This window comes from Coloeus monedula (genome assembly GCF_965178545.1).
Source record: "Coloeus monedula genome assembly, chromosome: 2".
NCBI classification, from domain to species: domain Eukaryota; kingdom Metazoa; phylum Chordata; class Aves; order Passeriformes; family Corvidae; genus Coloeus; species Coloeus monedula.
The window spans coordinates 102,210,716-102,237,229 of record NC_138782.1 but is presented as its reverse complement, the minus strand read 5'-3'; the positions used below and the strand labels follow the sequence as shown (position 1 = coordinate 102,237,229).

At 39.7% G+C, this 26,514-nt stretch overlaps 1 protein-coding gene across 1 annotated transcript; it reads right to left on the bottom strand.

The window, feature by feature from the left end:
* Positions 1–5,778: 5,778 nt before the first annotated feature.
* On the bottom strand, positions 5,779–25,357 carry COLEC11 (collectin subfamily member 11). The gene is made up of 6 exons (XM_082302558.1): positions 25,207–25,357; positions 19,408–19,479; positions 9,153–9,224; positions 8,383–8,436; positions 6,643–6,738; positions 5,779–6,468 (listed from the first exon to the last, which is right to left on the bottom strand). Exons 1-6 carry the CDS (start codon positions 25,334–25,336, stop codon positions 6,077–6,079), a joined length of 816 nt encoding a protein of 271 aa, XP_082158684.1. The 5' UTR covers positions 25,337–25,357; the 3' UTR covers positions 5,779–6,076.
* Positions 25,358–26,514: the final 1,157 nt, after the last annotated feature.

Sequence of the window (26,514 nt, the reverse complement as noted above, 5' to 3'; positions counted from 1 at the left end):
TTCACAAATTAAAAAAAAAGAAGAAGAAAGCTGACTAAAGACTTCAGAGCTGGGAAGTCAGTTGTTCAATGCAGCATCAGTGATCGCAAAACAGCAACTGATGCAAGCAGAAACAAAATACCACTCAGCTCCTTCATTTTGCCTCTTGCTGCCACTAGAGGATAGTATGGTAACACCTGTATTGTTCAGCTGCACACCAGACCTTCTGTTGCTGAATTCCTGGCAGCATTCACACTTTTATATGTAAAGAATATCCAGAAGCTCATCAATACTACATAGCTAGCCTTTGAATAGCAGTGCTTAATTATATCCCCCGTGATTTCATGCATTAATACACCCAGAGTGTGGTGGATGCTATAATTTGTCCATAGACCCAAACTGGGCTTCATTTAGGCACAGATATTATGCTAAATTGGTCACCTCACTCTATTTTTGTGAGTTACCTATCCAGAGCTATAGTGAGACATTTTGATGGAAAGGGCAAGATAATTACATTTCCCTAGCAGGAAGCAGGAGAAGGGCTGGAGGTTAACATTTACATTCCTCCTCATGGGCATCCCACTCACTGCCATTTCTGCACATCCACTTGCTGCTTCTTCCACCTTTTCCATTTCATGCTCACCCTCTTGAGAGGACTCCCCTCCTCATCCAATAGAAAAGCTCTGGGCTAGGAGGAGACTTGCATCCGGAAAAACACCTTGAGCACACAACTGCCATCCTCTCCACAAACCCTTTCTCTCCCATTTCACACAGCTTTTATTATTCTATCACAGCAAAATGAAAACCAAACTGTTCTTTCTCACAGCTACTCTGTAAAGTAAATAGTCAAACCCCTTCACTGCACCTTTTTTCCCCTAGGTAAATCTTAAAACTCTGATTTGTTTTTACCCACAATAACAAGGTCAGTGTTTCTCTTGGTAGGCTGGACTGACTCTCCCTGACAAGGAATATGCACCCCAAGGAAGGGGTGAGTGGCCAGTTCCAGTTTTGCACAATACCTTTTCCATCACAGCCAGTTTTACAAGCATTTCCAGGTCCCCACTGTGGACAAAATCCCATTTCTTCGTCCATAATCTGTGGCAGACATGTAGAGTGATGAACCTGCTGGCACCACAGGCAAACCAAAAATTGAAAACCAGAATCTCCAGTGAAAAGACACTGACTCTTCGACCAATAAAGGCTAAGGGGAAGCACTTCAGAAAGTATAAAGTGGCACATCATTGCATTGTTGGCTAATTCTCTACTCAAGGATTTGATTCAGCCATGACCATCACAAGTCACTGAGTTTCCCACAAAAACCAGATCTGGATATAGACTAAGGGAAACCCTGAATTTTTGCTGTACTGTAAATTTGGTTACTTTGACAAATTTTTGTTTTAATGCAGGATGAAAGTATATTTGTAAGATTTTCAGGTTTCAAAAGGCTTGTGTTTATTTTATCTAATGATTGGTTTGGACATTTGGAATAGTGCATAAACTACTAGTTATATGGCATAATACTTACATGAATAATTTCCATAATCAGTAAGACTATCTTCTATGTAATATAGGTTGAACTATATATTGTTTTGTATTCAAAGCACTGACAGTGTCATAGCAGGCCCAGGAGGAAAAAACAATTCCAATGTCACACTCTTTCAGCACAGCAAACAGAAGTCTCAAAAAGATAACTTGTTCCCTTTGGAAATAAACACCTAAAGAATAAAGTAAAATATTTCAAGCCTTATACAGATCACTGTTACTGACATGGTGTAAAACATATTGACAATAATATAAAATCAAATCACTTTATGGGTCAAAATAAAGCTTTAGAACTTGGAAATTAAATTCTGAAAAATTCTAAAAGTCAACATCTGAAAAATATCTACTTCAAAAGTCTTCCTCCATTGTGAACCTTCATCATATTTTACAATTAAAATTATTTTAATATCATCTTCTTTCACTTTTCATCAAGAACTGTATAAAAGAAAAGTCCAACCAGCTGCTGTTCTGTAAAGCGTATTTGAACTGGCATTTCCCGAGCTTATGAAAAATGAAGCACTCCATTTTACTTACATGAATAAGGATGCTCTATATCCCACATATGAATATTAATTTTTTTACAGTTCTTCTCTGTGATATAAGAATGTTTAAAACTCACAGTCAGGGAGAAGTTCTGCTGCTAACAAACCTGTAATAAACCCATATTTCCAGGGATAATCATGTCATCTGTCAGAGCACAGTGAGGAGCAGCTGGTTCACAAGGGATGGTGAGCCAGGAGCTGAGCAGATTAACAAGGCAAGTGGGTAGCAGCACCCTCTACCAAGGAGTGAGGTTGTGGAGTGGCAAATCTCGATGATGATCAGGATCAGACATCATCCAGTGCTCTCCCAAGATGTCCACAGCAAGTCAGAGCTCTCACAGGCAGTGGAGCTCCCATGGACTCAGCCAGTTACCTTTACCAAGTCCCCCTCCTAGAAGGGGGGTGCATGTCTGGCCCTGACATCAAACCTACAACACACAGCCTTAGCAGCTAAAGGTGCAGAGTATAGTTGAATGAAATCCATATTTTATGTGAAGAAGTCATTTAAGAACATGAATGGGTGACTTCAGTACAAAAAACCCCTGCTATTGTTGCCTTTTTAAATGCCACAAAATGCCCTTTATTAAAGAATGAAATAAATAAGGGCTATGGGTATATATTTATGAGGAAAAATTATCCATCAAAAATAGAGCATATAAGAATAGTCTGAGAAACACCTGTGCTTGCCAGACAGACATGTTCCAAAGGCTTCTGCAGAGCTACACAAAATGAGTAATTATATCACAATTGCAGGTTTTAATGCACATGGAAAACATCCCAAGTAAAACTAACATATCACTCATTTCATTTTTTAAGAAAACAATAGTTCCAAATTCCAGGGAGAGTAATGGAAACCTTACCAAGCATGTCAGCAGGCTTCATGTAGGCTGAGCACTATGTGCAACATTGATTTCTGCCTCCAGCAAGGGTCTACCTACAGGCATCAGCAACTAGAGAGTGAAAGAAATTACGAAGGGCTCATTCATTTCCAATGCCTCCATCATTTCTCACCCAGTTCCTCGAAGGGGTAAATATCAGATGTGCTGTTGTTGCCTGTTGCAGGACAGCTAGAGACCTTACACACTAGCCTTGCTCCCTTTGCCTAAATGGTGTAATAAGGACTGCTGCAGCCGGTGTACAAGTACCTGACAATTTATTAGAAATTAAAAGAAGAAATTAATTTAGTGTCTACCTCACATATGCATTGAGCATTTGAGCATTGCAAAAAAAAATATCCTGAAGAACATGAAACTAGCAACACTAATTTTTTTCCATTGCCTTTATTTTTTATCTTAAATTTTAATAGAAATGGAGACTGTCTATATGCTCCACACATCAAGGCAATCTTTGAAACATGGTGTGACTTCCAGCTAAAACAGGAGCATTTGGCATCTCAAAAAGCTTCCAATCTCCCTAAAAGGCCTCTTTTCATCTTTCTGAGGAAACTGAACAATACAACATAGACTTTCAAAACCTAGGTGGAAAATAAACATCAACTTCAGCACACATAATGAGGGAGCTTCAGATAGCTATATCTCAGGTTTGAACTGTTTTAATATAGCTACAATGATTTGACAAAAGTATGTTGGAGACTTAAACGGTTTCTGAGGATTTCTATAGCAGGCAGGAAACAATCATGATATCCAAAAGGAACTATTCTAAACAAATTGCTCTACTGGAATTGTTAGCTCCCTGCAAATTCTGCAGAGTCTTTGAATATTAGTGTAGAAACAGATTCACATTATTTAATATATTTCAATATGCAGTTGGAAGAATGACTACCACACAGGTATCATACCTATCTTTATTAAAAGAAAGTAAAGCCATCAAAGGACCCATTCATTTCGAGTGATTGCTCTGGAGCTGGGCTGATAAACAAATACTATAGGATACTATAGTACTGCTAGCAATCTTCAAAATTAATAGCAAACACACACACACACATATATATATATATATAAAGGATTGAGATTTACAGAGTAAATATAGCAAGCAAAATGGTTTGTTCTCTTAGGTATATAAATCAAATAATGTCAGAGTCTGTGGATATGAACAGCACTGTATGGCCATTGATTGTTTATATGCCACAGCACAGCAGATGTGATACGAGTTGGTTTTGCCTTGTTGTACAGAAATCTCGGAGACCACATGCCATATTCACTGTGGATATCCTATAGACCAATCTCCCATAATGATCAGATATCCATTTTGATCAGAATGTTACGTAAGGATCATTTATCCTTAAAAATCATCTTAAAACACGGTGCAAGTGTGATGGCCTGTCAACCCCGTGATTCTGTATGTTCCCCTTGTTCCCTGCCCTAGCCCTGGACACTCCCTCAGTTTCTCCCTATTTGCTCCTGTACCCCAACCCCACCCAGGGACCTCCCCTGGGCCCCTGACAAAACCACCCCACATTGTCTCTACCTCTGAACATTGCAGGGACAAGATGTGATTAAAGCCATCTCAAACCCTCATGAGAGACCCTTCTCTACCTTCTTTACCATCCACTGTGTTGTAACGCTGCTGGCTGCCGGAGCCAGGTCGCAGGGCTGTCCGAAATGGACTCCAGGATGGGACTGGTCGCATGGCCCTAGGAAACCCTCGCTGAGCTCTCAGGGAGCAGCAGCCTGCTAGGCAGAGTCCAGTGGTTACAACATGCAAGGTATTCCTAAAGAAATGCAGTCAGAGATTTTGCAAATTTTGTCAATTTTTCTATGTCTAACAGTGAGATGAGGTGGCATGCAACTGGCTCCTGTGAAGAGCTGATGTAATGCATCTTTTTTTTTTTGTGAAATTATGCTGGGTTTTTTTTTAAATATACATCACATTTTCCATCACATGCAATTGTAAATTTGGTACATAAATTATTTGTGCAAAGTTATTTATTACTGCTATATACATAATCAGAAAAATTTCAGAAACTTTCCTGCTTTTCAGGTGATTATAATCTGTGTAAACATGTAAGCTGTTTTCTTATCAAAAGGAACTGATAGCTAACATGTTTTCACGAGCTTAATTGCATATATATGAAGTCTGCCTTAAACTGTGGAGGGCTGGTATTTTGCTTGTTTTGTAACAAGATGCACTAAGATTATCTTATAAAAATGTGAAACGTTTACTTTAGGGAATTATTTGCGGTCTGAAATACTTCATGCACTGAATCATTTTCAACTAAGGAATGCAGAAAATCGAATTCTTACTTTTACTTCTAGCCAACCCCAAAACACTATCTGGATGGAAACTCTCTTTATGTACTAAATTATGAGAAATTTCCTATCATAGAATCATGGAATCATTGAGTAGTTTGGGTTGGAAGAGACCTTAAAGATTACTTAGTTCCAACCCCCTGCCATGGGCAGGGACACCTTTCACTCGACTTTGGCCTCCCTCACCCTTAAAAATCAGTTTACTTTAATGCTTTTTGTTCATACATCTGTGAACAGTTTAATAAAGAAACATTACAAAATTGGTAGGAATCCTGATTTGTTGGTTTGCTTTGGCCTGTTTTTTTTAAAAAAAGGTGTAACATTCAAAAAACCTACAGTAATATTTGTACTTATTAACTGGAGTATGCAAAATATTTCTCTTGTTGCCAAAATATCCCTGTAGCACTACAAGTAATTAGCATTCATAACTACAAATTTTACTAAGCTAAAAGAATATCAGGAATCTAATTCTAATCATTCTAACAACAAGAGGCCAAATTCTGTCTTCCCTTACAGTCATGTAATCACATTTGTTAACTGTTGTAAGGGCAAAATTTAGCCCCAAAGCACATTTTTATCTAAATAGATATATTTTCCTACATTAAAAAACCCCAACCAAGCTATGTCTTATTACTGCTCTTCCCTTCTGAAGGGTAAACACTGATACTTGAAATACCTAAACTGTATTTACAGCTGTACAACGCCGATGCCGCATGCTTGCAAAATTCCACTTGTAATCTATAAACATGGAGTAACTTGTACAATTGTCTCAAACATTTTTCTTAAAATAAAGAGCAGAGTAGCTTAGACATTTTCTTTGTCAAATTCGCATACAAAATACATGGTAATGTGACAAGCTACATCATTCCAACCTCCGGATGCTACCATCTCCACACAGTCCTCCTCGTCGTAAGCATTGTTGGGCTCCCCACTGCGCCATTTGTTGAAGGTCTGCATGGGTGACCGGTCAGAATAGACGAAATTCCCCTCTTTCTCCAGGTCGTTAATCCCAATGAAGACCCTGGTGAGCCCAGCTTGGTTGATGTACGAGGCAATCAGGTTGTTGGCAGTCTCATCCTTGGGCATGCTCAGCGTCCCTCCTCTTCCGTGGCAGTACAGCTGGGCTTCCTTGTACCTCTTCTCCTCCTTCACCAGCAGATAGATCTTATTATCTGTCTCACGCACGCCGGCGACAGCTGCGGGGGAGGGCAGTGCTGAAAAGTGAGCACTCGCATTTCTATAAACCAAGTCACTGCACACCCCAAAATAGCTTCACAAATCAGATGTGGAACGGTGACACTCTCTACGAGTGATTACACCGACAAAATGAGGCAACAAGAAAGGAAAACTGTTATACAAAATTAACCTACCATTTTTTATGAATTTTAGTTCTGTCGTCAGCTGGGCTACTTGAATATCCATTTCTCCAATAGCCTTCCTTAGCTGACTGCACTCACAAGGGATGCCTGTGAAATGATAGAGATACACCCAAATCAAAAAGCTACTTAATTTCAACAATTATGTCAACAATTTTATGAAAAGGTCCAGCATGGCAGCCCTGGAAAAAGCTGTCTTGCAAATAACAGACAGAAAATTAGAGCCTTCTCTATCCTGCACCATTATATGATTCTCAGGGGTGTCTGGGCCTGTGCAGAACAGCTCAGTGCACTTCCCACAAATCTTCAGCCCTGAATAATTAGCACTAACCTAAACAGAGATGGATATTCTCTGTAAAAAACCCACAATATTTTTTAACTAAAAACATTTACCAAAAAATTTCCATTTTCAATAAAATTATTTTCTTTAGTTTTCTCAAAGACTTCTTTCACAGCAAAAAACTTGTGAGTTCTTCACAAGGAACATAACACAGCAGATCCAAAATTCCAACCACAAAATTACCTGCAAAATGCAGTTCTCTGTTTTTGAAATGACAGAATTTGCAATACTTCTGACAATAAAATTAGACAATAGAAAATCATCTAGTAACCCAAAATGGTAGAGGTTTGACAAAGATAATCTGAATGTGAATACTAAAAGGGTAATTGTTTTATCTTTGACCACAAACCTCAAAATGAGGATCAATTACAGTTTGCATTTATTACAGCTTGCAGTTCTGTATGTAATTACTAAAATCTGCATTGGACTACCCAATTACTCAGCTCAGTTGTCTAAGCCAGTATAAGCACAGGGTACTTGCCCTGAAAAACTGTGCATGCTGGCCAGGTGCACGGCATGCTGGCTCAAGAATGAGAGTGACAAATTATGTTCTCATGAGAAATCTAATCTGTGCACCTCCAATGCACTCTGCCAGGAAAGAATGAATTCAGTCAATTCTGAACCTGCCACTCTTGCAAGGCTTACACTTCTTATGCTAGGCTGTTTCTCTAGAACATCTATATACCCCTGGAAGATCCATATACCTCCATATAAGAACCTAGAGAGAGGGGGTGACAGGAAACTGGAGCCAGGCTGTGCTTGCTGGTGCCAAGCAACAAGACAGGAGGCAATGGGCAGAAACTGATGTGCAAGAAGTTCCACCTGACCATGAGGAAGAACTTTACTGTGCAGGTGACTGAGAACTGGAACAAATTACCCAGAGAGGCTGTGGAGTCTTCCTCACTGGAGATGTTCAAGAACTGCCAGGACACAATCCTGTGCAGTGTGCTGTAGGATGGCCCTGCTTGAGCAGAGGTTGGACCAGATAACCCACTGTGGTCCCTTCCAACCTGACCCATTCTGTGATTCTGTGATCTGTATTCTTGACAATCTGTTCCTATATCAATAATTCATAGAGGGCAGGAGCATCCAGCCTGCTCCTTTGTGTTGACTGGAAGACCGAGTGAGATATGCAGAGACGCTCCTTTGCCTTCAGTTCCCACTAGGCTTCTGGAGAGATTGCTCCTCTGAGAAGGTATGAGGTACTGTTTTAGCACATACACTACAAGTCCAGCAACTACTGCAACTTCAGTGATTTTAAGTCATTTGAAAATATCACAGTGAAATACTACAGTACCTATGCAAAAATAATTCATTATTTCCCCCAGTATGTAAACAGATGTATTTTTAGTGATGAAAAGTCTTTCACATAAACAAGGTGTGTTATGGATTACCTGGATCACCATTAGGACCTGGTGGTCCTATGTCACCATTATCTCCTTTTTCACCTGAAGACATGAAAAATATCATAGTGTTAATGCAGCCTTTTCTGTCAATAGTTCATTTAGCACTTACTTATTTTTTCTCTAGTAAAATTCAAATGTGGAAAGTAGAAATATGCCCAAGCAAAAATAAAGATTTTTCTGTCCTAGTCATTCCACAACAAAGGCCAGTCAAAGCTATGAAACTTGAACCCAAATAATACCTACCAACATCCACTTCTTGACATTCATAAACTTCACAGAACCAGTAAATTCAGATGCTTTGGAGGGAAAAGAGCTGGATATGCCTAAATTTCGAATCATAATCTAGATGCTTAGGCAAACTAGTCCAAACGACTTAACCAAAGTCACATAGGAAGCCTATGGAGTAATCAACATAAGAAAACACATCTTCTGGCTCTTGAAAGTCTGCCAAAGTACAGCACATCTTCCCATCTGCTTTCTTAACTGTCCACACTAGTGTGACAATGCAAAGTTCTTTATTTACCCACAAACCATGATACTCATGATGCTTTAAGACTACATATACTGCTGTCACAGCAAAAGGTAACTGGTTGAGAGATCCCAGTGACCTGGCTGACTACAGTGTGAGAAAATTCCTACTAAGGTAAACTCTGAGAGTTGTTAGCCATTTTTCAAGCCCCTACATTTTTATTCAAACATAAATGATCACACATTTTTCACCTGAAACACAAATGGAGAAACAAGTGAATTAAACATACCTTTTGAACCAATAGGACCAATTTTTCCATGCCGTCCTATGCTGCCTTTCTGTCCTTTGTCCCCCATTTCTCCTACACATAACAGAAAGATGAAAGGCACAAGGTAGCAACGTAGTCTGATTCATTCAGATTCTACTGTTTGCAGCATCAGTTTTCACAATGAACAAAACCATGCTATATCCCAAATATTCATTGAACTCCTGAAGTCCAGCTCAATCCGTGTGAAGAACTTATGTATAGCAACCTAGACAGGGATTTTATTTTTGCTAAACAATTGACATTAACAAGGCATGAAGGTGTAATTGCCAACAGCCCTTGGCTGAAAACCACTGGGAAAGCTTTTGCAAACTTCTTTCAACTGATCATGACAGAATTATATTGAAAATGCAGAAGAGGGGATGTTGCATTCAAACAAGGATCAGCAGATTAAAACTATCATGGAGTTGAGAAGACTTAAAGGATCCAAACACAATTGACATTTCATCTCAGACAGTGAATCCACTGTAACTGAGGGCCGGCTTTGGCCTAATGACTTACTTATACAATATAAATACTGTCATATGAGATAGGTTTCCCACTCTACCACACTATTAAAGGAGAGTGGGTATGGAGGGACTACAGGGACGAATGCCTTCTGAGGCTCCTGTCCTGCAGAAATCCAAGACCAAGACTGCTTTAGGAAATATTGATGACGTTGTTCTCAATGATTGTTGAAAAGATTGCTTCTTTGCTCAAAGCAACATCTGCCATGCACTGTTCGACTACACAGGTGCAAGGAAACAATGAGACAAGCTAGGAGGAAAATCTACCATAAGGATCCAGCAATTGGTCATGTGCAAATTGTCATAGCTCAGCCTCAGTTTTGGATCTATGAAAACTGAAGATCTGTTGCCCCCTGTTGCTACTGCATCTGGACAGACGTACGTATTTTTGGAAGCTGGATAATTTCATGACCCATTTTGTCATTACCTTTAACTTAGAAGTGAAATCAACAACAAGTTTCAGGATATAAACTGACCACTGCTAGGCTAAGAGATGTCATCTCTATTACTTCATGAAGTCTCAAGCAACTCGTGTCACTTGATGGAGTGAGCCAGAAAGAAACAATTTCCTCTAAACTGAGAGAAGCCAAATGTGTGTGGTTTGTTGATCTAATTAATTATTGGCAAGTCCTACAACCAATGATTTTCCTTTGTTTCTAATAAGTATCAAATTCAGACACTATTGGACACTGGCTTTCACTAGAAACCAAAAATATTTTTCTCTTATCTACTCCTACTGAAAGTACCAGCTTGTAATCGGTCAATCAAGTTGCTCTGAAAATTATGTCTCTTGCTTTGTATATTAATGAATTGGGATTACCATTACAGATTATCAGGTGTTTGAATGCTTTCTCTTTTCAGGCTGAGACACCTTTCAGATTTCAGGCTGAAATTAAATAAACTCATAGATCTAATGCATAAATAAAATAAAATACAATTTTTTTTTTCATTTTCTTTCTCGCAAAAACTTCCAGAAAATGAACTGCTTCTCAGTCACAGCCAGTAAAACCTATGTGCTCTGCTCAGAAGTAAAGTGTGTTATCTCAAGCAATGAAGACATACATTAAACCTCCTTTGCTCATTAAAAGAACTGTTCACATTTGGGTTTCTCTTACAGTGACTAACCCCTGCTTCCACTCCAGGAGCTTGCTTATTCTGCTTCTTCTGCAGAATAAATCACAAAGTTCCAAAAGAGACCCATCTGCCTTCAGGGTTTCAGAAGTTTTAATACCTTTTGTAAAGCCCTTTTTAGGGGCCCTATGGTTGTCAAAAATGCAGTCTGAGGAGTCTTAATGAAATCAGGAAGTGATAGCTGGAAAGAAATGAGGACAATAAAAGAAATTAAGTCTCCATAGACCAAAAGTAGGAAATCAAACACAAAGTTTGAATAGAGAACTGAAGAAAGTCATTTGTCATCTCTCAGATGAAGGTGGTATACATTGGAACCAATTAAAGAAGATTTAAAGGATTTGGGAAGGAACTGAAGAGAAGGAAATTCTAAGTGATCTTCTTGATGACTTTTTCCAGCCCACAAAGAAGAGAAGAAATAAAATTCCAGAGATGAATGGTGGGCTGCAAAACAAGTGAAAAAATGAGGGGTTTGACTCTGTGCAGTACTATAAATGGAGGTCATACAGTATGGACAATCTCTTCAGGATTAGTTGTAACAGACGAGAAGATATAAAACTACCTAGAAAAAGAAAAAGGCATCAACAGGACAAATCTAGCAGAAACTCAAATTCACCATGTCACAAGACAAATTTAATTGAATCATGTTAAAAAGAAGAGAGCAGTAGTTTTCTTTCCAAACTTAAGGATTTTAAGACAAATCAAATCAAATTCATGATTTGACATAGAGGACATCACAGACACCTACCTAACAAGGAAAGTAGAAGTGTACCAAACCACACCAAAGGCCTCTTGAATCTAGTGCCATCTTTGACAGCAATCTGCAGATACTTAGAAAAAGAACATAAGAGACAGATGAAGATTAAAAAGTCTTTCCCCCTGTGTACCTCGATAGTCTTGCAGCAGTCAGCATTCCCAATGCAACTAGCTAGCCTGACTTGAATAAGAATGATCTTTTTAAAGGATGTAATGATGCTGTAGTAGTAATTTACATTCAGGACACTTCATTTTTAAAAAACTATTGGCAACTGGAAATCAGAAAATTCCAAATATGTCAACAGGCTACAGAACTGCTTTACTCTGAAAAATCTGAATTATCCACTCCAATGAAGGTCGGCGATTGGTGAGGGAACAGTGGCTACAATAAGTTACATAGACCATCTAGTACCAACCCCCTTCCATGGGCAGGGACACCTTCCACTACACAAAGTTATTCAGGGCCCCATCCAACGTGCCCTTGAACACTCTTTGAAGGATGGAGCATGCAAAGCTTCTCTGGGAAACTTGTTCCAGTGTTTCACCATCCTCATAGTAAAGAATTTCTAATATCTAATTTCTTATATCTAATCTAAACCTGACCTCTTTCAGTTTAAAGCCATTCTTCCCTGTCCTATTATTACATGCCCTTGTAAAATGTCCCTTTCCAGCTGTCTTGTAGGTCCCTTTACTGGAAGGTGCTCTAAGGTCTCCCTGGAGCCTTCTCTTCTGCATGTTGAAGAAGCCCAACTCTCTCAGCCTGTCTTCAAGGCAGAGGTGCCCCATCCCTCCTATCGTCTTTGTGGCCCTCCTCTGGACTTGCCCCAGCAGGTCCATGTCCATTTTACGTTGGGGGTCCCGGAGCTGGATGCAGCACACTAGCTGGGGTTCTCATGAGAGCAGAGTAAAGTCGGAGAATCACTTCCCTCAGTCTGCTGTCCACACGGCTGTTGGTGCAGCCCAAGGTGTGGTTGGATTTCTGGGCTGCAAGGGCATATGGCTGGCTCATGTTAAGCTTCTCTTCAACCAACACCCCCAAGTCCTTCGCTCCAGGCTGCTCTCAATCCATTCTCTGCCCAGTCTGTATTTGTGCTTGGGATTGCCCCAACCCAGGTGCAGGACCTTGCACTTGGTCTTCTTGAACTTCATGGGCCCACCTCCAGCCTGTCCAGGTCCCTCTGGGTGGCATTCCTTCCCTCCAGCATGTTGACCATGCCACACAGCTTGGTAGCATTGGCAAACTCGCTGAGGGTGTCCTTGATCCCACTGTCCGTGTCACCAACAATGTTAAACAGATATTCTTATATGAATGAACAGTGCATAATCACAGGTGGCATTTTATATAGTTGAGGGAAATCAATTTCACCCAGCATTAGCCATCTTAAAGTTAGGGTTTTTAGTCTAAGATATTTATCTGAACTCCCATGGTAGGCAATGGAAAAATAAGCCCCTCTCAGTAGTGATCCATCCCACTCATGTTAGACAGGTATCATAATGACAAAGTGAAACTTTAAAAGCTTTACATAAAAAACAGGAGGAAAAAAAAGAGTAAACTATTATCAATCTATACTGACTAGAAATCAGAATAGTTAGAATATTTGCAAAGGAAACTAAAGATAGTGAGAAAAAAAAGCAGTCTAGGAAGGCAGCAGAAAAGTTTAAAGGATTTAAAAGTACATTCAAAACAAAAATCAAAATAGTACAGTACGTTCCTGAATGGAGGGTTCTATTCAGAGGCAAACAAAGAGAAATAACTGCCCTCTTGAAACACTGTCTTGCTAGAATTATGTTAACAACATAATACCAAGCTTCTTCAGACCAGTGGTCCCTCCAGGCCAAGACTTTGTTTCCTGTGGTGGCAGCAGAAGGGGCAATACTGGAAGATCCCACAACCCCAGCCACTATCTGCAGTCCTTTGCAGATAGAATTGCAGATAGATCTGTCCCCAGCAGCTTCAGAGAGTGCCTCCTAGTTCAGGTGTGATGGGATCTGGTGATCCTGTAACCTTGATTATAACCTCCTCAGACTACTCTCAGAGAGTCTCAGCCTGTCCAGTTTCTCCTTATGAGGCAGCTCCTCTTTCTCACATTTTTGGTGCCCGTCTCTAACCTCTCAAGTCCTTCTTGAGAGACAGAGACCAGAAGCACATTCATTACTTGAGACAGAGCATGTCAGGCTTTTGTACAGAACAAAATCAGCTGCAAAAAGAAGCTTCCTGTTTTGTTCTTTGTTCTTTTGTCATCCTTTTGTGATGACGGGCAGTGTTCTGCTGGCCTTGGGACTCCTGCTAATGACTTCAGAGCAGTTCTTGAGTTTTAAGTGACAGTTTTGGGTTTTGGCATCATTTAAGTATGGATTAAATCATGCATCCCTAATGTCCCTAGGTAATATATTTATTTACACTGAAGCCCATCTGCCATCTTTTTGCCCACTCAGTTTAGCAGGATTTTCTCAAAATCCTATTGAGTTCAGGTGGAACTGAAAGACAGTTTTGAACCAGATACCCACTTTGTGAATTAACAACTGTCAATGTCAGGACTTTTACATGGAATACTGCCTGCAGCACTCCTTAGCGAGCAATAAATTCATGTAGAAATAGACTCAGAAATGCAAAGGATTGATTGATTACATATTAATGAGCAATCAGTAATAATAAAATATAAATTAAGATATTATTACATCTTTTTAGAATTTGATTATACAAATGACTGAGTGCTCTGGCTCCAATCCAATTAAATTAATGAGTCTTCTCTTCTACTTAAGAGGTTGTGCCTGTATTAGTAAACTAAATGCCTTGGACTGTTCCCTGGAACTGGGAACCAGGTGGCCAAGAATGGTACACTGCATGATACTAAATTGTTGTACTCTTCAAGCCAGAATAATCTCACAAGCTGCTCATTTGTGTTAGCTCCCAAAATATGCCCAGGAATTGCCTGGGAAAGTGTTAGCTGGCAAAAGCCAAAATCACTGTGCTCACACTGCAAAGGTAGAGACAGTTCAGTTCCAAGATCAAGAACAGTATGTGACTCTGCTTCACATACCATTATAGTTGTACATAAATTAAGTACAATGTATAAAGGCTGAAATTAAAATACTAAAATAATATATATTTTAAATGGTTATGGCTCTAAGAAAATTGAAATATCTTGAAGAATATATTTTTAATGTGCTGTTCCTTTGATGTCACATTCCAAGTGTAAATTCACCTTCCCCTCCTTATTTAGATTGCTGTAAAGTACTCTGGGAATATCCACAGGACTGTGTTGTTACTGAGCTATCCGTGCGGAATTTGAATACATGGAAGTTACGGCCTCACAGACTGCACCATGACTTAGTTAAATAACTGAGTTTACTCCCAACATGGGAGAGCACAGCACAGCCATCAGAGCAAAGAAGAAAGTTAATTCTGTGAACTTCACACTCCAAAACTTGTGCTGCAGTACACACTGCTTTCATCTGAAACAGCCATTGTACTCGACCCATGCCCCAAACTTTACATAAGGCCAACACAGCTTCATATTCTGCTGACATGCTATGCATCATAATTGACCTATACAATTAATTAAAAGCAATGAGGAAAGTAAGTGGAATTTAACCTTAATCAACACCCAAAGACATCAGTATGTCTGATGTCACCCTGAAGCATCAGGACAGCCAGAATGAGATTTATTTCAGGTAAGCACCAGAAAGTTTTCATGTTTATCTGCTTCTGAATTACCCAAATCTGAAAATATCATGAGGAAAGGATATGATAAAAACATTCGCTGCACTTTCTTATCTTGAGCTGTTCATTTCAGGTCAAATACGCCATAAGAAGATAGTTTCTTTTGTGAGTTACCTTATGGTTATTATGTACCTATGGAATTCAAATAAACTAAACACATTTTCTTAGATGGACTTGCTAGAGAAATGAAACAAAGAAAGAGGAAAGAAAAAGAAGTAAAAGAAAAAAGATTAGTGTGATTCTGTAAAGTAAGACCAAAAGTGGCAGAAGGATTACGGTTTCTCCCTCATGTATACCATCACTTACTCAAAGAGGAGAAAAACAAAATTAAATTTAGCAGCTTGTATCAACAGAAGGAGCCAAGTATTAGACCAGGACAAAAATCATCAGGCTTCAAGAGAAATACAAGTGGTCAAATACATGCTAACACACTGACTGAAATTTAACAAACTATTGCATAGAAGCAGGGCTGCTGTGACTATCCATGGGTGTTTTTAGGGGCAAATGCAAAGTGAAGGAACAATGATTTTTGCCAAGCATATTGTCATATTTTATTTTTGCCTCAACATTCCATCTTCTGGATAAGAAATGGGAAAATCCTTGGTCTGCTGGAAGAGAATATACTCAGTCTCATGCAGCTTGAGAGTCTAGAAAAGTATTTATGCATGAACTTACCTACAGGTCTGCACACTACATACAGTCTGTGGAGGTTAACCAGAGACTGAAAGGTCAGGAGACTGAAAGGTTTTTCCAGGTCAAAGTTGCATATTCTTCTGTGTCCTTTCTACAGACTAGAAATTACATCTGTGAAGTCTGTTTGCTTATCGAGTCAACACTGTGACATTCAAAGTATACTGAATATAGTACCATGATGAAATATGATGCCATATAATCCAAATTTGTTTTAAGGTAACTATGTTTTTTTCTTTGATGAAGCATTTGTGGAAAGGAGTTGATGAAGACAAATATCTACAAAATGTACAGCATTAATGAAAAGAGTAGTTAGTTAGAATTTATTTTAAACAAGGTTTTTTGTAGAAATTTCTGGATGCAAAAAAAAAAAGCAGAAAAAACATGTTGCTACAGAGGTAGTTAGAAATTTTGCCTGTATTTAGTTGAAAGTACTACCTGGCAAAATACCTATATAGTATGTATTAATATTCAATTTTCTTTAATCTCTTTTCTGTTTCATGTATGTTTTCTTGCAGTGTGTTCCACTTCAGTGTTTCTTCTTTCAGTTTCATCAGAATTTTGGATTTTTGGAGGTATGGAAAACTAGAAAATTACCACTGTTATTAGCATTAATCAAGCATACCTTATGAGAACTATTTTTTAAACAAATGCAATTTTACAGAAAAAAATAAATAAATTAAATGCTACATCATGGATTGGCCTGAATGAAAAAGAGTACTTCCACATCTCACATGGTCCAAAGCATTTTGAAGTGACATGACAAAATGCCAAGATAGAGAAACATGCAAGACAGCGTGATGAGAGAGGTTCTCAAGAAGTTGTCAAGACAACCTCATGCCAAAGGACACAGAGAAGGCTGAGGCACTGAGTGCTCTCTTTGCCTTTGTCTCTGCTGGCAAGGTCTGCTCTCTGGTCTCCCAGTTCTGCATGTCTGGTAGCAAAGATCTGGGGAGGACAAGCTGCTCATGGCAGCAGACGATTGAATGAGGGACTACTTCACCTGGATCTACACAAGCCCTTGGTCCTGCCCACAGGGCATTCAAGGATGCAGAGAGCGCTGGCTGGTGCCGCTGCAAGGCTGCCAAAGTCTAATCAGCAGCTGCTAACGAGCGACATTCCTCAAGAACCAGTCCTTCACTACCGAAAGGGAGCAAGAAGTAGAAAATGCTCCATGCTGACAGGAATGGTTGGTGCACTGGAGGACAGCCCTGCCACTCAGGAGGAGCTCAACAAGCTGCAGAAATGTGTTGACAGGAATATCATGGGTTCAGCCAGATCCTAAGTTCCTCACCTGTGATGCATTGATGAAGTCTGGCCAATGGGTAAAAAAACTCCTTTGCATAAAAGGACCCAGAGATTTTTGGGCCCTTATACATGAAAGGCAAATGGAAGTCCAGCTGAGGAAGATGGTTTTATTTAGCTTGGAATACAGAAAGGTAAGGGAGGAGTTAATTAGTCTTCCACTACTTACAAGCAGTTTCCAGAAAAGATGCAGCGTTTTCTTGTCAGAGACACACAGAGAAAGGGCAAGATGCAATGATTACAAGCTACAACAGGTCTTTCATGATGACAACAGCGAAACAGACTGATTAAAAAGTATGTGGAATCTCCATCCTTGGACATTTTCACAAGTCTACTGCACGAGGCCCTGAGCAACCTGCTCTGATATTGAAATCTGCCCTGTTTAAAGCAGAGATTGGACTAGATGAGCTCTTTACAACCTTTTAACCTAAATTATTCTGTCATAATTCACTTCATGCTGCATAGCCTTGCAAGAGCTGAAATTTTAGTTTCCAATTTTTTTTTCTAAGAGTCGTCCTTGAAAGTATATCTACATAAGGGAAATACACTCACTGACCACACACACCTCATGGAAGTTATAATTTTTTCAATGCGTTGTAGGAGAAAGAGCTCTAGCTATGGATTTTGGTCCCAGGATAACCAGTATCAGACTTCCATAACTGCCTAAAAGAACAACATAACGGATCATGCATCATCAGAAGGAAGTATAAATTATCTCTATAATTCCTTTGAAAGAAAGACTGTAAACTCAGTTCAGTAAAAACTAACTCCAACCTTCTCATGACAGGAATGTCAATCTTTAATTTCAATATTGAGATTAAAGGGTTTGACTACTCCTAATTTGAACTTTTCAGAACACACACCTCCTGGATAACTTATGAAGGTCAAATTTCCTCCTTGCTTCAGGAGGAAAACAAATGTGGAAGGGCAGAATTTCCTGCAAGACAGAAATGCTACATTTCTCTCAGCTGTATAATTGAACACTGCTGAGCACCATTCCTTCCAAGAGCTCAAAATATTTTTGAACTACAATGCAAACAAATTTATCACCATTTTCACATATCCAAAAAATGTGGGAACACTCATGTTCATCTCTGCCTATTATGGCTTACTGCCTTCCCTCAATGGTTTTAATTAAGATGTGAGTGTTCAAATTCACAGAAAAAAAGAAACAGGAAAATCGAGGTTTGTGATTTTTTTTCCTTTGATCTAATATGAGGTTTTCATTTGCAGAAGGCAAATTATGAAGAAGACATTATGATGCTTTTCTTCACAGAGACCTTTCTAAAAAAGCAAGATTTTTTTTATTTCCAAAATATATCTTTTTGACCAGAAAGTAATACTTAGTCTACAATTGAGTGCATTAAGTTGTACTGGTTTTGGCTAGGGTAAAGTTAATAAAGTTAGTTTTTATCATTGTAGCTCGGGGGGTGCTATATTTGGGATTTGTGACCAAAGCAATGTTGATAACACAGAAATATATTCATTATTGCTGAACAGTGCTTGCACAGGATTAAGGCATTTTCTGCTCATCACCCCACCCCACCAGCAAGAATGCTGGGAGTACACAAGAAGCTGGGAGGGGACACAGCCAGGACAGCTGACCCCAACTGACCCAAGGGAAATTCCCTACCATATGGCATTGTGCTCAGTATGTAAAGCTGGGGGAAGAAAAAGGAACAGAGGGATGTTTGGAGTGATGGCATTTGTCTTCCCAAGTCACTGTTACATATGATGGGGCCCTGCTCTCCTGGGGATGGCTGAACACCTGCCTGTCCATGGGAAGCACTGAATTAATTCCTTGTTATGCTTTGCTTGTGTGCATATGGCCTTTGCTTTACCTATTAAACTGTTTTTATCTCAACCCACTGGTTTTCTCACTTTTACCCTTCTGATTCTCTCCCCCATCCAAACCAGAAGTGAGTGAGTGGCTACATGGGGCTGAGCTGCTAGCTGGGGTTAAACCACAAGAATAGTAAACAGAAATGGCCATGGGTGATTTAGTCACCCAGCAAAGGGAGAGAGGACTCCCATCATCATCATCATCTCACAAGAAAAAGCAGGATTTTCTTAGGAATCACTTTCAAAACATCTTCTTTAACAAAGTTACCTTTTTCTCCTGGAGGCCCAACTCTTCCTGGACGACCTGGAGCACCTTTCTCCCCCTTTTCTCCAGCCTCCCCTGTTGATACAAAAAGTAAACAAAAAGAAGAATCATATTAAAACAGGACTATTTTCTGTTAGCAGCAGTGACAAGAATGCCATTCTCTCTAAGGAAAAAAATAGAAGCAGATGTGATCTGATTTAACAGCTTTACTTGATGGATGGAAAACAGATTTTTCTTCAATCTATGTAGACAATACATTACTGAAGTCTTATACAACAGGTCTAGTTTTGTGGAGGTTATTTACATCATTGACCTCCAAAAAGCCAACAGTACAATTCACTTAAGCAGAAGCTTCAGAGGTAGATCTCAACTTTGCACATAAACTTCTGTGTTCACCAAACTCTTTCTGAGCCTCTGCTGAGGACATGCTTAAGTCTCAAGTGAAAATGGCTTAACTATGACCTCAAATTAAAAGAAAAAAGTGCCATTTTTGAGACCTATAAGAAGGTATTGCTACATCCATCATTAGAGGACCATTTTTAAGCATGAAAGAGCTAACTCTCTACTCCATATCCTCAGTTATATACTGTGCCTTTTAATCTCTGAAGTATGAACCACGATGCAGTGTGCTTACATGCACATAGTTTCTTGTGAATCATTATATTCAGCATATTTAAACACCATTTTCTGTAAACATTTGCTTCCCTGGTGCCTTTCATTGAAAATTTGGGGATGCTTAGCTTGTTTTGCCGCCTACAACTGTATTACTACTGTAGTTTGCCATTGACAAAATTAAAATCTCTTTCACAAACAGAAGTTTCAAGAATGATTTATACAGCCACCTTGACAACACAGGATTTATATGATGAAGGAGAAGAAAGTTCTATGGCTTCCACAGAAAATAAAATGCTGGTATGTAAAATCCAGAGTTAGCACAGCACACATGTTATCCCAACACTGTATTTCTGTGGATGAGAGTGAGCATTAGCTGCTCTCCAGGAAGCTGACAGGAGCACCACATTAGGAAAGTCAATGGTTATCATGCACCCCACAAGCCCAGCTCTCTGGCATAGCTGGCAGCTGTGGTTAAGAGAGGGGTCACAGAGATGACATGTAAAAACATTTCAAATACGCAGCCTCCAGCTCTCTTTGCATCTCTCTCGTTATTGTAGACCTAGGTGGCTGTGAGCTGAACTCAGCCCTTCATCTGTTATATTTTCATTCTTCAGGCTACTCCAGACCATCTTCCCTGCCTTCAGACATGCAAAAATAGGCCATTCTCTGACCTTAATGAGGACAAACTTCACATAATCCCCAGTGAATAATATTGTTAGTGTGAAACAGGCTATCATTTAGCACATTTGGGAACGTCACATTTTTATTATCAGGTAACCAATAGGCTTTGTATGATTGCCTTTCACCCCTCAGGGCTGGTTATGAGTTCTTTGTTTCCCAAAGATAAATCCAGACAATGACTTTTCCTTGCTCTCTGGAGGCTGAGAGCAGGCTATTACAGCCTATTGCTTTACCCGTTCTTCAGAGCGAGAGCTGTGCATTAGGGATCAATACAATAGATCACTCTTGCTTCAGGCCATTACACTTGCCTGCATTTATTCCTATAATACGATGACACCGCATTCCTTAGTGTGGGTGTTTTAAAAACTTTCTCTAGGAGGAGATTACTCCATTACAGGCCCAGCTACAGACTAGTCTACGTTTTTTTTCTTATCAGCTGTTTTAAGGAGCAAGACCTTGGCCAAAAGGGACTGATCAGTGCCCCAGCTCAGCTTTGCCTTATGTAAATCCCTATTTTTGCTGTTTGTACCCTGAGCATCATGCAAATTGAGGAAGTAAAGCCTGTGCAGGTGTCATGGGCAACAAAACAGTTCTCTGTCAAGAAATTTCAATCAATTTAATTTTTCACTGATTAACAATACTGTTTAACTTCTTGATTCATGAATTAGACACCCCTGTGCCTCCTTACTGATCTCCAGCCCCTTGGTCTACAACCAAGTCCTTTCAGAGCAGGCGGTTGGGATCTGTGCATCATGGTCCCTATCCAACTGATCTGCTGTGGCCTCTTCCACCAGCCACAGTCCCTTAGCAGTTGTACCTCTTGCTCAGACTCCTTTCCACCCCTTCCTGGATATTTGCTCCAGCCCCACTGCAGGAATTAGTACATTCTTTGTCAGCACCATGCAGCATTGCCTATGCAGCAGAGACAGGGCCAGATGTGGTTCGTAGTTTCTTTCCCAAAAGAAATTTAGCCCTGCCATTAGCCTGAGCTGCAGTAGGATCATGGGTATCAGGCCCTGACACTACTACAAGTTCTTCCTACATCATCTCTGGGAGAGATGTTCCTTAATTCAGGTGACATATCTTACAATTGCTGTTGATTTGCCTCCTTTTGAGAGTTCTTTGGGACAGGATTTGTCTATGCTTATGTTTGTGACTTCCTACCATAAACTGTACCATCTACAATATGCAATGAAAATAGCACACCAAATATTAACTACGTGAGCTATTAAGTATTCCTGGCTGGTGATAACTTCCTTCCATTACTCGTATTCCCTGTGTGAGTAGATGCATCAAGTGTGAGTGTAAAAAAAATTGAGTTTTTTAATGTAGCATCAACTTTTTTATGTATTGAACATCATTGAGAGTATTAAGACAATTCCTGCTTTAGATTCTAGAAGGGTGACAAAACAAGATGGCAAACTGAGAATTTAAGCTTTGAAGGATTGTTCTACATTACTTTTTTCTCCACAATAGTAGTAACTTCAATTTCATGTGCCTATCAAAAGAAACTGGACTTTAGGAAGAATATGAGTGAGCTGTGTAGTGAGGCTTCATCATCCATTACTTTTTCACACACAGCACACTTTCCTTATTATTAATATTGCTGGCTTTCTAAAATGTAGTTCAGTCTGCTTTCTGCATTCTCAGAACCATGGTTTTGTCCTTACACTTTTCATCTTACTCCTTTATACACTTGAGTTAAAAAAATAACCAATCCACCAACCCCGCCCCCCAAAAAACCCCCACCAAAACAACTACCAAAAAAACCAAACCAAACAAAGAAAAAAACAAGTAAAAAAAAATCCACGAAAAAACAAACCAAACAAAAACAACCCCCAAACATACAGACATAAAAATCCCCCACAAACCACCAAAACCACTCCCTAAGACCTAAACTGCTGGCTTTAATCTCATTTGTGCTTTTTCTATTCTTGGTGTCCTTACTGGCTTTCTTCTTCATCCATTTCCACCTCCATTCTTATTTCATGCCCCTTCTGATTTCCTCTTTTATTCTGTGGGGTCTTAATTGATTTTGTGTCATTTTATGTTTATTTAGTTTCCCATCTCTCCACTCAGTCTCATTCTTTGAGCTCTTCTTTTTTTGTTTTTTCCCTTTTATCTCTTTCTGTTCTTCTAAAATTCCTCCATTACCCTCCCCCACTTTTGGGTACTTTTCCCTGATGAAAATGACTTTGTCCTTCACCGCCCCATTTAGGCTTCATTTTTTGCACCCCCTCCTAAGTGTCTACCCTCTGCCATTCACATATCCCATTGTCTCCCTAGTTTCTTCCATTTCTTCCCTGTGCCTGTTTTTCCCAAATTCTGACAGAGCTATGCCCAGCAGCAGTGTGGGACTCTATTCCTCCACCACTGGCGATGTTGCTGGCAGCTCAGCAGAAGAGGAGATGGTGCAGATCTAACAGCTGCAGTGAGCAAATCCCTCTTTATGGGAGCTGAAATTTGGCCAGTGTGCTCAGTTTAAAGGAAGCCTTGGCCAGCAAAAAGGGTTGGAGTTGTGCCAGTGGGGGACGGCAGTATCTCACCGCCACTTCTCTGAGCCAGTCCCCCTGACAGCATAGTTGGAGCATTGAAAGCTTTTTTGGGATTTCACATTAACTACATCTGTATCAGGTCATTTTGTGCTTCACTGAATTTGTACATCAATCTCTCTAAATTTTTCAAGGCTTACATTTTATGAAACAGAGTGAAATCATTAACACACGGTGGTTTTCAGGTCTTTCTCTGGTTTCCAGGCTCAGAATTGTCTTCTGCCAAAGGGTCTTGCACAGTTTACACATTTTAAAAAAACCTCTGCTGCATATAATAATAATAGTAATGATCCTTGCATTAAAATAGTAATCAGAGATGCTAATTTTGACTGATTACAAAAATAAGGAAACCAAAGCAAAGAAGTGACAAAACTTGTCCTGTCAACTTCTTTGATATGAAAAGTATTTTCAAAGCTTAGGGCTGTGGAGTCCGGCCCTTTGACTAATCTTTCATGCAAATTTGGACAACATATATTTAACTTGACTGTGTTCTTCTCTGTAAGCCACATTAACAGCACTATCTTATGCCTTTTACACAGTAAATATATCAAATGAATTAAACAACTTTACTCAAGCCTTAGTCAAGCCTCAGAAGGCCTAGATAAAATGTTGTTCTTTCTAACTAGAACATCTGCAGAAGGTCTAAACATTATTAAGATCAAAAGCCACTTATTGAGGTAAATAGAAAAAACAGCTTTTGGTTGACTTCAGGCATCCAAAGCTGCATCTATAATAATAATAGACAAAACAATAATAAATATTAAAAAAAACCATATTCTTAAAGCCAGTTGGCCATGCACAACCAGTATCCTTGTAGCCCAGTTCTCTTGCCTCAAGCACAGGGCAGCCACACACAAATTGGGCAATGTCTGGAGAGGGCAGTTTGCACCACAGCCAAACCTGTGGCCACACTGGGCTCACCATTTAGCTGTGCAAACAACTGCACAACAGAACTGAGCTTTACCCTTCCCAATCAGTTAACCAGAACAGACAGTGCCTGCAGTCCATAATATGGCCCTCAGGCAACTGGGGAAAGCCCAGGTTTGTACAGATAAGATTAATGGCACCGATTCTGGTTAGGTGGGTTTTGTGACACTACAAGGTGTAATTATAAGAAAAATGGAATGGTTTGTTGTTTGATTCTTAAACAATTTTTTTTTTTTTGTTGATGATAAACTGGTGGTTTTCATGGGTTTTTTTTTGGTCCTTTTGTTAACAAGTATTTCCCCATGTTCAAAAGTGTTATATTTCAACAGGAATGTCATAGCCTCCACAAGGGGAATTATTGTTATTGACTAAACAGGGCTGGGATTTCAACAACCATAATGGATGCTGTTGCTTTAAAATGCTAATTCTTCCCAGTGGTTGATTTCTTATGCAAGGTATACTTTTTTCCTATGAAAAGATCAATAATTTATTACGCTGTCTTCTTTGGGCAATAGTTTGGGGGCACATTCTGTAAAAATGTTGCCTTTTTCCACAAAAACTATAGAAATGCCAAAAACCTAACCAATGTTTTCTTTCTTCTAAGAGGTATTTGAGCTTTTAAAAAATCAAAACAAGACAAGAAAAAGACAAGAAAACACAAAATAATTCCTATTATATTGCAAAATGGGAATTAAAACCTCTCCAGGTATAAAGTAGGGTCTGATTTTACAGTCTTTGGGTATGTGTACCACTGCTCAGTATAAACACAGAGAGAGCAACCAGGCAATGTATAAGAATAACAAGCACTACTGATCAGGAGTAAATCTGGGAAACTGGCATGCATACTCTGAACCATTTAATTTCATCTTATTGACCTTAAAACTCAATTTTTAAGGAGGCTACAAACAGGGGCAAATAAGAGGACAATTGAGAGGCACCTTCTTTGTTAGAAACTGTGAGTGATGCAAATGAGCCTGATAGAACAAAAAGATTAATATTTGAATAATGGAGTAGGCTTTCACATTACCTTTGAGGCCTGGAACAAGAATCTGAACAGAGCAGGACTCCTCTGCAATGTGTTGAGGATATCCAGATCTTAGCAGTGACAGGAAGGCAAGGCTAATTAGAGTCACCAAGAAAACCAGATCTCTCTTCATAATGAGCCCTTACAGGTCACTGACTCCTAAACAAAAGAATGAATAAACAGTTATAAGAATTCCAAAGGCTTTCATCAGTTTCTGAACACATGCAGCATCCCACTACAAACACAATATATATTTGTGTGCCATAACCCACACAGCATGAGAAGCACATGTGCAGCTCCTCCAAGCAGGTTGTGTGTTCCTCAGACACACATGAAACAGGCAGCAGCATATTTAGCAGGTTTTTTTGCTGTTAAACTGGATGAGATAAAGCTCAGGAGAAATTTAATTAAACAAGAAGGAGATTAGAAAAGCCAATAATAGGCAATTCTGTGTTCATGATTTCTCATTGGAGGCAGCAATCTGGAAAGGTTAAAGGAGAAAACACAACATGCAGGCTTAGAATCATAGAATTGCTTGGGCTGGAAAAAACCTCTAAGATCATCAACCAACCATTAACCCAGTCCACCACTAAGCCATGTCCCCAAGTGCCACATCTACGTATCTTTGAAATATGTCCAGGGATGGTGACTCAACCACTTCCCTGGACAGTCCGTTCCAGTGCTCGACAACCCTTTCCATGAAGTAATTTTTCCTAATATTCAATCTAAACTCCCTCTGGCACAACTTGAGGCCATTTCCTCTTGTCCTATTTCCTGTAACCTGGGAAAAAAAGACCATCTCCACCCTGGCTACAACCTCCTCTCAAGTAATTGTAAAGAGTGATAAGGTCTCCCCTGTGCCTCCTTTTCTCCAAGCTAAACCCCAGTTCACTCAGCCACTCCTCACAGAACTTGTAGTCCAGACTCTTCACCAACTCTGTTGCCCTTCTCTGGACATGCTTCAGCACCACCATGTCCTTCTTGCAGAGAGGGGCCCAGAACTGGGCACAGTATTTGAGATGTAACCTTACCAGTGCCGAGTACAGGGGGACAATCACTGCCCTGGTCCTGCTGGCCACACCATTGCTGATACAGGCCAGGATGCCACTGGCCGCCTTGGCCACCTGGCTTGCACTGAAAGTTGTTAGTACTAATTTTCCACTTAGAAAGAGTGGATACTGCTCTAAAGAGACAATTCAGCAACAGATGAGACCAACTCAAAGGCTTGAAACTTCACTTCCCATCTACCTGAGCGCTTGGAATTGTGCCCAGGCAAATTGTCTGATACAATTGCCCTCATGTGAGTCGAGG